The sequence below is a fragment of the Akebia trifoliata genome, chromosome 7 (genome assembly GCF_017979445.1).
Source record: "Akebia trifoliata isolate Shusen 1 chromosome 7, ASM1797944v1, whole genome shotgun sequence".
Lineage (NCBI taxonomy): Eukaryota > Viridiplantae > Streptophyta > Magnoliopsida > Ranunculales > Lardizabalaceae > Akebia > Akebia trifoliata.
The window spans coordinates 27,011,436-27,027,394 of NC_141381.1; the positions used below are offsets into that span (position 1 = coordinate 27,011,436).

General features: G+C 34.5%; 1 protein-coding gene across 2 annotated transcripts; it reads left to right on the plus strand.

Moving 5' to 3' along the window:
• The first annotated feature begins 372 nt into the window (after positions 1–372).
• Positions 373–15,742, plus strand: LOC147398676 (uncharacterized). Of its 2 annotated transcripts, XM_086447933.1 has the most exons (8): positions 373–702; positions 6,994–7,356; positions 7,584–7,781; positions 12,827–12,913; positions 13,199–13,288; positions 13,374–13,432; positions 15,009–15,158; positions 15,258–15,742. In XM_086447933.1, the coding sequence occupies exons 2-8, from the start codon at positions 7,015–7,017 to the stop codon at positions 15,265–15,267; spliced, it is 936 nt and encodes a 311-aa protein (XP_086304059.1). In that variant the 5' UTR covers positions 373–702; positions 6,994–7,014; the 3' UTR covers positions 15,268–15,742. The 2 variants fall into 2 exon arrangements, with proteins under 2 accessions (XP_086304059.1, XP_086304060.1); XM_086447934.1 differs by lacking the exon at positions 12,827–12,913 and having other exon boundaries at positions 377–702.
• The last annotated feature ends 217 nt before the right edge of the window (positions 15,743–15,959 follow it).

The window sequence follows — 15,959 nt, forward strand, 5'->3', positions numbered from 1 at the left end:
TTTTGATTAAAATAAGCAAAATGTTAGAATGACACAAACGAAGATACAAGTGTGACAAAAATGATGTGAAGGCACACATATAACTATAGATGTTTTTTATTCTTATCTCCCGAAAAAGCATTTATGGTAATGTGCACTGACACCACATCATTTTGTCACCCCCTATGTCTCTGTTTGTGTCACCCCAGCACGACTCTTAAAATAATTATTTTTTTAGAATTTAAATATTTATTGTATAAATTAACTATTATTTTATGTTTAAAAAAATTATAATCTTTCTTATTTTATTAAAAAGATATAATTATTTTAAGATATAATAATAATTAATCATTATAAATCAAGTTAAATGGATTGTCCCATTCGATACAACTATTAATTGAGAGACTAAAAATTATTGGTTTTAAAACCCTTAATTTTTGGGGCGAGGCTATTAATCGACGTGTTTCTTCGTAGGGCGAGGTCCTAGTACGACATACTAACCGTTTAAACCTGGATGATCAAGGTTTGGAGTGCCACGTGTAAGAAATATCAAGTTTAACGCGGCGATGAGTAGAGAAGATCAAGGCTGGAGAGATCCAAGTCTGACGTCGATAATGTCTCCTCTCCTCAACATCACTTCTGTTAGGGTTTGAGGGAAGAAAACAGAGGATGTTTCTTTGTTCTTCGAAAATAAAGAAGAGATCACTCCAGTCTTCCATTCAGGTTAGAAACCTAGGGTTTTGGATTCTTGTTTAATTTCTTTCTCTAATTTCTATCCGTTTGAGTTTGATTGCTGATTGCAGTAAAAAACGTTTTCTCAAGAAAATCAATTGCATGGGAGAATTGTTTAATTGCACTTAGGCAAATAAAACCCTAATTTAATACACGTTAAAGGGTATTTGTGTCTATTCACTTCATTTTTTCTTTATATAATCAACCTAAGTTCTTGATTTTTTTTTTTTCATTTTAGTAAGGCAGAGCAATAGAGCTATTGAGAAGATAAAGGAGTTTGTTACAATCAAGATTAAGAAGATTTAAGGGTTTTTTTTTTTTTTTAAATAAAAACATAATTTTCTATAAACAAAGGTATGGATCTATTAATATTATTTTTAATATTTGAAAAGATTTTTTGATTGTTACATCTTGATTTCTTATATTTATTGGAAGTGGTTTTGATAGGAGCATTGTAATTCAAAGCATTGGGCAATGCCTATGTCATAGTTCATGTTCGGGCGAAGCGACTCTAGGGCAAAACCTAAATGATGATTTATTTTTCATCTCTTTATTAATTTATTTCATAAGAAATTAAGAATTAAATAATAAGAATAATGGACAAAACATTAAATGGAAAAAAAAAAAAAATAATGAAGCACATAGTTGCAGATTATATAACACGAAGACAAAATAGACTATTAATTGTGTAATGGGTTATCATAGAATGTGTCATCTCTAGGAACATACCACTTTATAGTCATGGTACAATAACATTTATGCTCATTCTCGACACTTGACTATCCTAAGAAAATAATCTTCTCAATTTGATTTCCTCGTTAGATGGACCAAGAAATTAAACAAAATAAACACACCCAAATACCTTTTGTGGAAGGGTAAAAAGAGGCTTATCAAGACACAAAAGCTTTAGACGATATGATGAGTAAATGTCAGAGATGCAACTGCTAGTGTAGCTTTGTCCCAATAAATCATAGAAACTTTCAATCCAATTGAGTCAAATCAAGTAACCTCGAGTAAATGTCAATTTTTGTTTTGCATTCAACCACTCCATTTTGCATGTACTTCACATATACTCCGTGGCATTTGTAGACACCCAAAAATTGCACAACCAAATAGTTGAAATTTAGAGAAATCGAGAAAGAAAATGAAATTGTAAAAAGAGAGGAAAAGTCAAAACCAATACCCAACCCAAAATTGTAACTCAACTCAACTCACCCTATTACAACCCCAACACAACTCACTAACTCATCTAACTAATCCCCATTCCTTGACTGTAGCTCCCACCAACACAAACCTTGAGTCTAACCACCCACGTCATCCATCATCCAACCCATTAACAACTCCATTATTCCACCACTTTTTCTCAAACACACTCTTTTACCGCCCTTATTAACACTTTACCCCATTTTCATACTTTGTTTTTTGCTCCCAATTACACACAAATATGCCAGCATTCCTCAACAATCTCATCTTCATTCCTATCTATTTCATTCTTTATTTCATACAATTGAATCTAAATAGAGAAGCTCTTCACACACACAAGACAAAATGGGCCTTTCTCTCCTCCACATCACCCAATTCATATCTCCACGTGTTTTGGCCTAGTCTAGCCCACGTGTGAGGGGGCGTGTTGAGTTTAGTCCCACATTGGGCACAAATTGCCTTGTCTCTCTCCTTATAAGCTCCTGGGCCTCTCCACTCATGGCCAATTGGTTTTGAGTTGGACCCTCAAATTTGTCACACTTCTCCTCTTTTTTTGATCTTCCCATCCTTATTTTATATGCCCTCAAAAGTTTTTCCAGCATGCTCTCCTTCATGGAGTTTGTGTGAGAGAAAATGAGGGAATGGTAAAGAATGAAGAAAGAGACGTGTGTGAGCAGAAGAGGAAGTGGGGAAGGAATTGGCTTAGGTGATTGATAGTGATTGAAAGTGGGGCTACGTGTTAGAAGTAGAGAGGAATTGAGATGAGATTGTTGAGGAATGTTGGCATATTCATGTGGAGTTGGGGGTGATTTTGTTTAAAAATCAAAATGTGAAGGTGAGGTAAAGTGGATAATAGGGATAGTTAGAGGGTGTATTTGAGAAAAAGTGGTAGAAAATGGAGTTGTTAATGGGTTGGATGATGAAATACATGGGTAGTTTGGCTCAAGGTTTGTGTTGGTGGGAGCTACAGTAAACGAATGGGAATTAGTTAAATGAGTTGGTGAGTTGTGTTGAGGTCGCAAGGGATGAGTTGAGTGAGGACTTTGGGTTGGGTATTGATTTTTGATTTTTCCTCCTTTAACAATTTCTTTTTCTTTCGCTATTTCTTTGAATCTCTACTCTTTGGTTGTGCAATTTTTGGGTGTCTATAATTGTCATTTTCTCAATCTTTACGGGATTCATCTTCTAGCAATGGCTCTCTTTTTTAACTTCTATTTTTTCGAGCTTCCTTCAACTATCGATAAACATTTAACGGATTGAGACTACGCTAAGTAATTATATTCATCAAGTTGCATGTGGTAATCATTAATCTTGGGTGATCATTATGACTATCCTTAGTTATGCTACTTGAAGATTCATTTCTTTGCATTCCTTAAATAATGATAAAACATTAAAAATAAAGAGGATAGACATTGCTATAGAGTCTTCATTCCTGTCCTTACCCCCTTGATCTTCCATGTGTCTTCCATAATTTGGAATAGGGTTTTGATAACAAATGATCTACCATGCTCTGATACCATGATAAAATTAGGTTATCATCACATTTAATATCGAAGAAGAATGAAAAGTAGGGGAGAATGGAGAATGGATTTGACCCTCTTCCCCCTTCTCTTTACTATAGGTTCCAACACATAATACCAAATTGACAAATCTACATTTGAGAAAAAAAACCAAAAGGCCTTCTTTACCCCAATACTAATTATTTAGTGAAATTGGTATCATGGAACATAAACTAAGTGGAATATTTTATAAGGACATGTTGAGCCAACATGTTGTACTTGAATATTCTACAAGAAGCATGTTCGTAGAATGAGCATATCAAAGTTACATTTAGATTCAAGATTAGTCTCAGTAGGAAATCAAATAGTAGAAAGTTGACAAGTTGGTTTGGAGATACAAAACAAAGACCAATGACTGCATAAGTGTGAAATAGCACTTTGTTTTGGGCTTTTTTATTATGGGCCTTATTATGATGGCCTATCTTTGCATACCCCCTTAACATCATTCTCAAGGGTGCATTCTCTCTCTCTCTCTCTCTCTCTCTCTCTGATGGGGATATCAAATCTTGAACTGTAGATTTTAGTTTTTATTTAGATTTTTGTTTTAGGACTTTAATTTTATGTTTTTGGGGCTTATTTTGATATTAGATTGGCCCGTAGTCTTAGTATAATATTTAGGGACAATTTAGTAATTTTAGTTTGTCTTATATTTAAGTTTATTAGGGTTTGAAAATTAGGACAGAAAAAGTTACGAAAATAAGGTTATTTATTTGGTGTTTTAGCTTGATTAGGATTCTTGATTTATTTTCTTTATATATAGATTGTATTAGGGTTTTTTTATTAACAACAAGGAACGATGAATAAAAGGAAAGTTTGAGCTTCATCTTCCCAACATTGGGTGTGGTGTGAGGCCATTTTGGAGTGAGTTTAGTATAACATTATTTTCTTCTAATATTTTTTTTCTTTTTTTCTTTTTATGTTTTTCTTGATTCTCTTTTAGTTCCTTCTTGGTTTTCTAGAATTCTTGATTCTTGAAGCATACAAACGTACAAACCTCAACCCTTAATCCTTTTCCCATTTTCTTTAACCCTTATTTCATTAATCTCTTTTCCAAATCTTTAACTCTTAATCATTTACTTATCCTACAAACATTTAATCATTTTCTCCATCCTACAATAATTGAAATAAAATTTTTATTTTACTTTTTGGGTTTATCATATCCTTATTCAAATTATAAACACAATCTCAAATCCTTAATCCTTATCCAAAATCCTAAGCAAAATTCCCTAAACCCCCCGTATTTTTTATCTCCCCTCACCGTCCTACATCACACTCTCTCTCTCTCTCTCTCTCTCTCTCTCTCTCTCTATATATATATATATATATAAAAGGTCGCGTTTGGGGGACATCTACAAGTGACAACTATTTTTACATGGCTCAGATGCCATCCATTTTACAAAGATCCGATGGCATCTGGCGGTGTTGTAGAAAACATTAAAAAAATGGACAGCTTCCGGGTGTTTGTTTAAAAATAGTTGTCAATTTTAGATGTCCCCCGAACATGTCCCATATATCTATATAGCGTTCATAGACAATCTTAGGGGACAACGCTGGGAGACAAAATTTATCCTATATGGCTTAAAAAGTTTCGGATTGGGCTAATTTTTTGTGAGAATGATCTCTATGATGAAGATATCATCCTCACAAAAAACTAGCCCAATCTGAAACTTCTAACCCCATCAAAAGTGATTTACAAATGAACAATAAAAATCAACGGTCCACAATTCTTCAACTTTGTAAACCACTTTTGATGGGGTTAGAAGTTTCAGATTGGGCTGATTTTTTTTTTGTGAGGATGATCTCCTCACCATAGGGATCATCCTCACAAAAAATCATCCGAAACTTTTAAGCCATAAAGGACAAATTTTGTCTCTCAACGTTGTCCCCCTAAGATTGTCGACTGAACGCTCCCCATATATATAGGGTGGTGTTCAGAGGCCCTAAAGGGAGCCAAACATTTTTCAATGTATGGTTTAGAAGGTTTGGAACAGGCTGATTTTTTGGGAGGATGATCTCTATGATGAGGAGATCATCCTCACCAAAAATCAGCTCATTCCGAAACTTCTAACCCCATCAAAAGTGGTTTACAAAAAATGGACGGTCCACTTCTGTTTTACTTGTAAACTAGGGTTAGAGGTTTCAGAATGAGCTGATTTTTGGTGAGGATGATATCTTCACCATAGAGTTCATCCTCACAAAAAATCACCCCATCCCGAAACTTGTAACCCCTATTTTGAAAAATGTTTGGCTCTCTTTAAGGCCTATGAACGCTTCCTATATAAATATATATATAGACATTACATCAACCAAGATATATGAAAACTACCTAATATAAATATTCTAGAATATCCTAATTGATATATTTTAAATATCAATATATTTTAAAATATCCTCCATCACAACCTTCCATTTGTGATGAGATACACTAACAATGATACAGTGTATCTCATGCATCTTATTCTCTAACATCTTCCCGCAATTGCATGGTCCTTTGAAAAAGGAATATGCAATTGATTTTGTTGAATAATTGCTTGATCTCATCAACAGATATGTTCATTGATTATCGAAATCCCAATCGTGCTTGCTAGGAGTCACCGTCTGTCTATGAAGTTCATCACTGTCGCATCCCACTCTTTTTGAGTCTGTCGGAACCGGTGGCTTATTAGACCAAATTTGTCATGATCTCTCCCAGAAACATAAAAAGTAGGATTGTGCTATTTAAATGAAAAACTCTTGTTGGAGAGATTTTAGATAGAAAAAAAAGAATGAGATCGTGTAACATGAAATTGTGAAATGGGGAGATTTGTATAGATATAGCAGGAGTTGTGATTTTTTTTTATTAGAGAGACAAAAAAGCTAAAATAATAGCAAAGAAAAAAATAAAAGATCTAGGTCCGGCGATGGCGCAACAATGTTGGTGGTGCCATCGCCGAAGAAAGACACACCAAGATCGAGCTCTCAATAGAGCTTAGGCTTTGATACCATGTAGAAATCTGATTTTATTGAAAATTCTTGGATGAATATTACAAAAGCCCCAATAGGGTATTTATAGACATTACATCAACCAAGATATATGAAAACTACCTAATATAAATATTCTAGAATATCCTAATTGATATATTCTAGATATCAATATATATTTTAAAATATCCTCCATCACAACCTTCCATTTGTGATGAGATACACTAACAATGATACAGTGTATCTCATGCATCTTATTCTCTAACATGTATGAACATGACTCACGAGTCATTTGTTTCTTTTTTCACTCTCTCCATTCCCCTAGTTCTATTTCTTATCAGTACTAAAGAGGAATTTGTAGTTACGAAGTAAATGCAGTCAATTATGTTTCTCCTTGACGTTGGTGAGCTACCCGTCTCTTGGAAATTTTATAATTTACTTCTTCTATTTGAATTTAATTTTTTTTCCTCAGAAAGCAATTTTTTTTGAGTTTGCTATGTTACTCTAAACTTTTTATACTCACTCGTGGACGATGTATTAAATATATCCTTGCATGCAGTGGTAGAAGTCTTCCTTTGTGATGTCAGAAGCTCCAAGGGATTCAGTACTTCATGATGAACCAAAGGAAGTAGGACCTAATTACTTCGGTTACTACCTGCATGAAATTCAGGAGCTGTTATCAAAAAATGATGGTTTACTTCCTCCACTTTCCTCCATAAATTCTTTTTCATCTTCAAGAACAGGTTCAAAGGTCAACAACATCAATATCCATAGTTGCAATGGTAAAGAAGCTATAGACCTTACTGCTTCCAGTCCATTATTTAGTAATGGTGTAGGAGTTGGGCTTTCAGACTTCACGAGAGAAAGACTGAAGGCATCTCTCAAACAAGGTGTGACTGTGCTGAGTCAGGAAGTTGATGAGGTACAGTTGGATCTTTTGCCGACAATTTCTCCTCCTTTTCATTTTAGTTGTGTATGAAATGGTAAGAAAAGAACTTTTTAGTTCTCTTGATCAAAACATTGCCTAGAAGGAGATTTAAACCTTGGTGTTAAGTATCTATAATGTTGAGGTCTATGGACTTCTGCAATACATGTCAGTTCATGATGGGTTCTGGAGAATCCACACTAATGATTAGTCATATGTTGCAGATGATAGATCCTGTTTCAGCTATGCACCGGATACAGATGCATCTAAAGAACAAAGAGAATTTAGCTAGTCATTCAAATGCATCTGATGGGGATGTGAGCCAATCACCCTGTAAGAAGCACTTAGCATCCTCTCCCCCCTTATCATCAATCGGTGTCCCCATGAATGCTGGTACTGTTGGCTCCGAATCTTGCGATGAGGTTTGAATGTACCTACACTGTTATTTAGTCTTTTCCTTTTTGTTGTACATTTGTGCTCTATTGATATTAACTCTGTTTCTTCGAACTTAGGGTAAATTGGATGAGAGAGAGATAGGGTAAGACTAATCTTACTTAGTAAGGGTTCTTGAGCTCACCTTGTGGCATCCAAAAACATGATCTGATTCTACAGGATTGTAGAGGACAAAATTCTATGAACTTTGAGAAAAAAATTCAAAAAAATGTTATTTTTCACCTTTGAATTTTAGTTTTCTGGTGTTGGATTGCCAATGTGATATTCCATTTGAGCTCAACGACCCTTAGTAAAATTTTTGTGAGGAAAGTGTTTTTCAAAGAGATATATGCATGTATATATGTGAATAGTAAATAAATTTACTAGAAAAGCCTAATGATATCCTGGAATTTTAAGTAGAGTGACTCAAAGCATTGTCCAACATTATTGTTGTTGTTGTTACTATTGCTTCTTATTATTATTTGATGACTGGAATATATTATATTAATTATTAACATATAGAACTACTAGACACCATATATTATATTATATTAATTATTTCTAGGAAAAGATGCCATACAGTTGCTAGTTTCCGGGTGTTGGATTGAGGGACCATAGGTTGGGATTTGTGGTTTAGGAGGTTGTTAAATGATTGGGAGATTCCGGAGATGATGGAGTTGATGGATCACCTTGATATGGTGTCTAGTAGTTCTTCAGTGGAAGACGTGAGATTATGGGCCCCATATAGCGAAGGCATGTTCTCGGTTTCTGACTTCTACAAAGACCTCGCTAGATATGGAGATATATCTTTTCCTTTTGTCACGGTTTGGGGTCTGAGGGTGCCCTCCAAAGTAGCATTCTTTGTTTGGTCCGTTGTGTGGGAAAGAATTTAAATGCTAAATCTATTGAGGAGAAAGGACTTCTGTGGTCCTAATGTTTGTTGGATGTGCATGACTAACGAGGAATCTTCTAACCATTTACTTCTTCATTGCGAGGAAGCCACCCAGGTGTAGGCTCATTTCCTTTCTTTGTTTGGGGTGGTTTGATGTATTCCGGGCACAGTTAGAGATCTCCTTGGGGAATGGCTTCAAGTAGGGTTGGGATTCCGTCTGTCCAAGAGGTTGTTCAGGAGTTTAATCCCGTTCGCGATCTTGTGGGGCATTGGGAAAGCTAGTAATGCGAGAATTTTTTAAGAAATTAGGCAATTAAATCATGAGTTGGTTATTTGGATTCTTGGTTTGTTATTTTATTGGCACAAAGCCTTTGATGAGTTCAAAGGGGTGTTCTTCGAGGATTTTTTGGCCCGGTGGGACTGTTTGTAATGTTTCTTCTGATTAGCTTGTTTTTTCTTTCCTTTTTGTTTTGGGGCGGGTCATATTGTCCTACCCTTTTCAGTACTTCTTTCCTTTATCAATATAAAAAAAAGATATGAAGAGTTATGGAGAAACATCTCCATGAAAAATAATTCAAAAGTAAATGGAAATCGATTAGATCTCCATGAATAACATACTCCCTATTACAAGAAAAATCTTCCTTGGTATCCTTGGATTCTATAAGATAGATTATCATTCCTTCCTAAACCATTGAACAGCAAACTTTCAACATCATGCATGAGAGCTTTTGGAAGAAAGCTATGCACGGAAAGTATGGTTTTTGGCAACTTGGGTTGAGAAAGTGGGGAACTGTTGTCATCATATCAGTTTGGTGTTTAGAAATATGTTATCAGAGTGCTTCCTGAATTTCGTAAAAATATAGTATTCAGATTAGGCAGGGGGACTATAACCTGATGCTAGGAGGATCGCTGTTGTGGCAACTCTCCTCTTAAAATGAACTTCTCAAACCCTTCGCTCTTAGGAAGAAATCGCTAATTCAGAATTTCATGGTTTTGTTTGGAAGATAAATCATGGGACTTCAAATTAGGATAAATTTCAATAATTGGTCGGTTGAGTCCTTCATAACCTTATTAATCCAATGTCTATCATTATCACATCTCCTATTGAAAAGTATCGTTGAGTATGGTTGTGTAGTCAGGATGGTGTTTTCTCATTCAAATCCCTAGTTCATGCATAGCTGTCCAAATTTTCAGTTTCAGCTCCAAAATACCGGCCTTTTTATTTGGTCAGTTGCTTTAGATGGGATTTTGATTATTGACTATATCATCACTCAGGTTTAATTGTTATAGACTTTTGTTCCCTTTGCAAAGCTAGTGGTAAATCAGTCAATCATCTTTTTGATCTACTGCCCCTTTAATTGAGAGATTTTGGTCCCATTTCATTTCTTTCTTCCATGTTTACTGTATTTTCCGTGGGGCCCAATTATCTCTTTTTCAAAGTTGGAACTCCTTGGCTTATTTTCAAATGAAGTATTCTATGGACTTTGACTCTCTTTTTGTTTGTTGGGGTATCTGGAAAGAGCGAAATAGCTATATTTTTATTGGCATAGAGCATTTCATACATTAGATCATTATTAATGCAATTTTATATAATATCAGTCTTCTTCATATAATATGCATAATAGGACTGCACCATTTGTATGGCATTTCATAAGTATCTAAAATCTTGTTAAACTGCATAGTTAACTAACACAATCTAGTTGATCCCATGTACTTCAAAATCTTCATCTTAACCAAAGTTTTTTTTTTTTTTCATTTCTATTACCCTAATCTACAACAATTTAGATGCCTTGTGTTCCTTGAAGGATTAACATTTTTTTAGTTCTAAGCTCTCGACTGAGAGCTGATCTTCATTAGGCAATTATTGAAAATAATTCCTCCACCCTATCTAATTTTTATTAAGCAAAAAAATATATATATTTTTATTAATCGTAGGCCTCTTTTACTTATATTCATATCATATTTTTTATTATTGACTTAAATACAATAGAGCACATCACTAATGTGAAATAAGGTACATTCTTTGCAAAAGAGGCATCCTCAGCGAAATTACCAAGGACAACTTGGTCTTTTCAACCTAGCACATTAATTGTGCTCATGATGAATGTGGGATTGTATACATCTCCCCAATAATGTTAATTTGAAATGATTGTCGTACTCCCTGCAATAGGGGGTATTGTGTTGGGATTAAAATCGTAAAAATGACAAGGCAAAAGGTCCCAATCGTTAGGGGTATTTATTACCATTCTTCTTCATTAAAAGGCTTCTTCTCTAGTGAAAAGCAAGGTCCCATGCATTGGAATAAACCTAGGGGTGTCAATGGGTACCAATTTAACAGAAATTGAAACCAAACCCGAACCGAAAACCCAGTTCCGGTTCCCTTTTTATTGGAACCGATTAGAACCGGGTCTAAAATGGAACTGAGCCGATAGGAATCAGAACTGTTAGGTTCTATCCAATGGGTACCCCGTAGTTACTCGGAACAGATTTATTTTGTCCTTTTTTTCCATACTATAGATGAGTTAAGGTATTTTTTATTTCAAAATAAATGCATGTTTTATAAAATTCTTCAATTGTTCATGTAAATTATCAATTGGAGCTTAAAATGAGTTACTCTTCTAAAAATTTATTACTTTTAACTAAGATAAAATTTTATTTTTGAATAAAATCTTTAATTTGTATCTTTAATATAACAATTTATAACTAAGTTAATAATTTTGTTGATATGTTAATTTGTTGAAAGGAATTTTTTTTATATAATCATTTGAAATACTTTTTTTTTCTCATTTGATTCTTGAGAACCGGAACCGATGGGTTCCCATGATTTTTGGCTGTTCCAGTTCCATTTATTTTGGAACTAGACCCGGAATCGACAAGAATCGGAACGAACTAAACATAATGGGTTATGGTTCTAAGTTCCTTAGGAACCAACCCATTGACACCCCTAAGTAAACCCATCAAAATGATGGCCATCTACAAAGACAGTCACTGGATCACCAAATGCAACTCTGCAAATGTTGATGATAATGGTGAGAAGAATAATGTGGATCTGGTGGGCTTCATCCCTTTCTTCGCTAAACATGGTTTCAAATCTCGTCCAAGATCGAGATAGATAGACATGGCATCTCACTGTGTCGAATCTCACAAGATAAACGAGATGATTCGGACGAGTCAACTAGGATTTTGTATATTTTATTTAAAATAATTGTTTTTTAGTAATTAAATTCATATTATCTATAAATAAAATATGATTTTATGACCAAATATTTTCTAACATATTTTTTATATAAAAAATTTACCATTATTTTTATATAAACATATATGAATAAATAATTATAAACCGAGTTGAATGGTTTGTATCGTCCGAGACAAGTTGACTCATCCATGAACAAGATGAGATATCAAAATGAGTTTTAAAACCTAAAGGCCTTCCTTATGATTCAATGCAGCTCAATTGTACTCTTTCCCTCCAAAGAAATGCAACATTTGAGAACCATAACACATGATTTATTACATGAAAGTTATAATAGTTATATTGCTCACATATAAAAAAAAGTTATAATACTCGTATGTATGGTTAGCATAGTGACAGATTCAGAAGATATATTGAAAGTTAACTTTGCTGATGCTAAATTTTTTAAATTGCTATAAAATGTGACATTTCTCTGTAGTGGCATAAAAATCGTAGGAATGCAAGCAATTTAGTGGTCATTTTCATTTAAAGATTGTGATCTTAGTCATTTCTGTATTATTGGAAACAATCTCTAATCTCTTCTTTTCCTTCTCTTGTGGTTTTGTTAATTATCCATAAAATAAGTTCATGCTCAGAATGATGTCTTATAAGACTTGTTACAAACCACTCTTTATTCGAGAGAAATGGTTGCCAGTATACTTTTATGAAAATAGGCATCAGGGTCAGAAGAAGACATGGAGAGCAAGCACCCTGATGCAATTTCATCAGAGGAAAGCTGGTTTAATGATCTCAAGAGGGGCTTGTCTGATTGCAAAATTACAAAACCCGCTCGATAGAAAGATGAGGCAGTCGGGTTCAAGGTTATTAGTGGAAGCCAGGCCCTTCAATTCTCTTGCTTTTGGTTTCGAGGTCTAATGGGCTTTCGTCTGAATTTGTGTATTTGTTTTCAGTCTCAAAGTAATACTTGCGGGATCAGACACAAGAGGAAGAGAACGTCTCCTCTGGATTTCAAAGGGGCAGAGAAGGAGAACATAGAAGTAATAAACAATAAGCTCAGTATTTCATTCATGTTTAGATAGTAGGAAAAAGTTACACAGAGATCTGTGATGGAGAAATTAGGGAAGTTGGGAATTGGAAGAATAGTCAATGATTTACACCACACTTTTGTCCATCTCTTATAAGCTTGGTGAAGGAAAGTTATGTTTTTTTTAGTGTATTTCTTTCGTGTGCAATTGTTTTGTGTGTCATTTTCAGGTACAAAGCACTCTTACCCCATCTTTGAAACAATTTACGATGAGAGGGCTGGACTTTCTTTTTTCCAGGTGAACGAGGATTTGCAAATTCTTCTAGAAAGTGATGGATCAGAAGCTAAGGAAGCCGTAAAAAGATATTCTGATGAATTGTCTCAGAAGGTAATTTTGTGAAATTTATTTTATATAGTAGTATCTAGGGTTTTATATAGTCGCCGTATAAAATTAACAGTGACTAGTTTTTCAGCTAGAGTACATGGAGAAGCAGCTTGAAGAACTTCTTGATATCGTGATGTCTAAGTGCAGGTATGCTCTTGGCACCCTTGAAACAATAGGATGAACTTTCATTTTTCTCTCTTACTCATGGTTTTAAATCTCGGTTGGACGTCTCGTCTCGGCTGATTCATCTCGGTTGATGACGAGACAAGATGTTTTTTTCCCTTTAAAAAATCTGAAAAAAATTTCAAAACAATTCTATTTTTTATTTTTTTTCATGGATGCAGTATTGATTATTGACCATCATTTATATATTTATTAAAATAGATATTTTATTAGATTTTAGAAGATTTGTAAATTACAACCACACTTCAGAATCAAAACCAACAATTATTTCCTACCAAATCCCATTGATTTTTTTTGTTTTGTTATTATATTTAGTTAGAAAAAACCTTCAATTGCAGTAACCATGAACTTGGTTCACAATGAAATGGGTCCCTCAATTTCTTCTCCCTTGTTACTTTATCATTATCATTCTCATAACCAGTCCTTTGGAGAAAAAACTAATGCTTGGTTTTCACCATTTATCCATCGAGAAAAAAAAAATGAAAATTTTCACTGCTTGAATGATAACAGTGTGGGAGTACCAAACTTAATCTTAGAACATTATTAAGAAACTTCCAGATTATGATCTTCTTTCAATTTTGAAGAGCTACAGACCAACAGTACCATCTAAACAACGAAAGAGGGGTTTTGCAAAATAGTCTTACTAGCATTACACCATGTTAGTAAGGATTTCACACTTACTAAGGGTCCTTGGGCTCACCTTGTGGCATCTAAAAACATGATCAATAATCACATTGTCTCGTTAGACAAACGTGATATCTCGGACGAGATTAGTGAGATTCCCATCTATGGGTTAAAAATCCAGGCAAAATGGAGAAAATTTTGCAAAGTGAAACACTTTCCATTCAAGCAAAACAACCCTTAGTAAGGCTTAAAACCTTTTTTTGTTGGAAAGGAAAGTGTTTCACTCTGCAAAATTTTCTCCATTTTTTCTGGATTTTTAACCCATAGATGGGAATCTCGCTAATCTCGTCCGAGATATCACGTTTGTCTAACGAGACAATGTGATTATTGAGTCACACCTTATTTCCATCTTGTCCAACAACGAGACCGAGATGACTTGCCCAAGTCATCTCAATCTCGGACGAGATTTAAGACCATGCTCTTACTTGAAGGTGGCATGTGCAAATTCACATGTATCAAAGGGCGTATATGTAATTAAAACATTGATAAAGGGTTTTTAATAGATACATTCTATTGCCACACCAACTTTTACTAATGCCACCCCAAGATGTGCACTAATTCTTTGGTGATTTACATATGAATTGGGGTGGCATTAGCAAAAGTTGGTGTGGCAATAGAATGTCTCTTTTGAAAATTATATTGTAGAAAAGGACTTTTTTGTAATTAATAACGTGATTCTTAGGATTGTGATCTACAATTTTCTTGGTTTTTGACCAAAATGTCCCTGATTATATTAAGTTTAAATGTTAAGGTGGGGGCAGTTTTGGAATTCAAATTTTGGCGTCAAGCCACTTCTACTCCGCACCCTCTCATTATAATAGTAAAGATGTTGAAAGGATCTTATCCCAATTTGCAGACAAATGACTATGAGGGAGAAACAACAACTTCGGAAACTCATTCAGAATCTCCACCAAAAAATCTGGACCGTGTTGTGGAAATTCTCCAACGTGGGAAGCTACCAGAGGGACATCCTTGCAACGAGATCAATGTTGATTTTGAAAAAGAGGTAATTCTACAACGATTTCGTAACGTTATCAACAAGTACCAAAAATAATAAAAAATTGTTAAAGCAAATCCTAATGAATTGGATCCTTGATATCTGCAGGACAATGTAACCCTTTGGAGATTGTATTACTATGTGCAAGCGGTCGAAAGTGCTAAAAAGCTCTCATCACAGTCAAAACTTGCAAATTCTTCTTCGTGAGTTTCAGAGGAATGTTGGTTGGTCTCTTCAGCTTGTTGGGAAGCATAATCTGTGTTCATGGGGCCTCATGTGGGACTGTAAAAGGCTTTTGTGGAAATGGAGGCTCATGGCGCAAAAAAAGAACTTTTTGAGCGATTGATGCATGTGGTCGCGATTCAACCCCAAATTATAGACCATGAAAATACAGGTGGAATGAAAAGAGAAATACTGAAACTTCCAAAATTTTATGGAATTGGAGCAAAATCTTACACAATGTATGTTTTTGGCTGTTAAAACTGTATCTAGTAGGAACAGAACCTTATAATAGGCTTTGTAAAGTCTGTAAAGGATCAAATATATGTTTTTTTATTATTATTTTTCTAATATGATTTTATTTTGCTGGATCATGTCTTATAATGTTGCTTAAAGCAATAAAAAATTTATATATAGAATATAGCCCCCACAAAAATTTCACAATATGTTATTAACTCATGATAATCTGATTTATCCACGTGGTATACTCAATCGACACCCTTGATGTGGCAGGAAACTGTTGATCTACTCTCCTTGGGATATAAAAATGTATTTTTTTTTATTTTGGGGAATCAGAGTTCTGTATCTCGA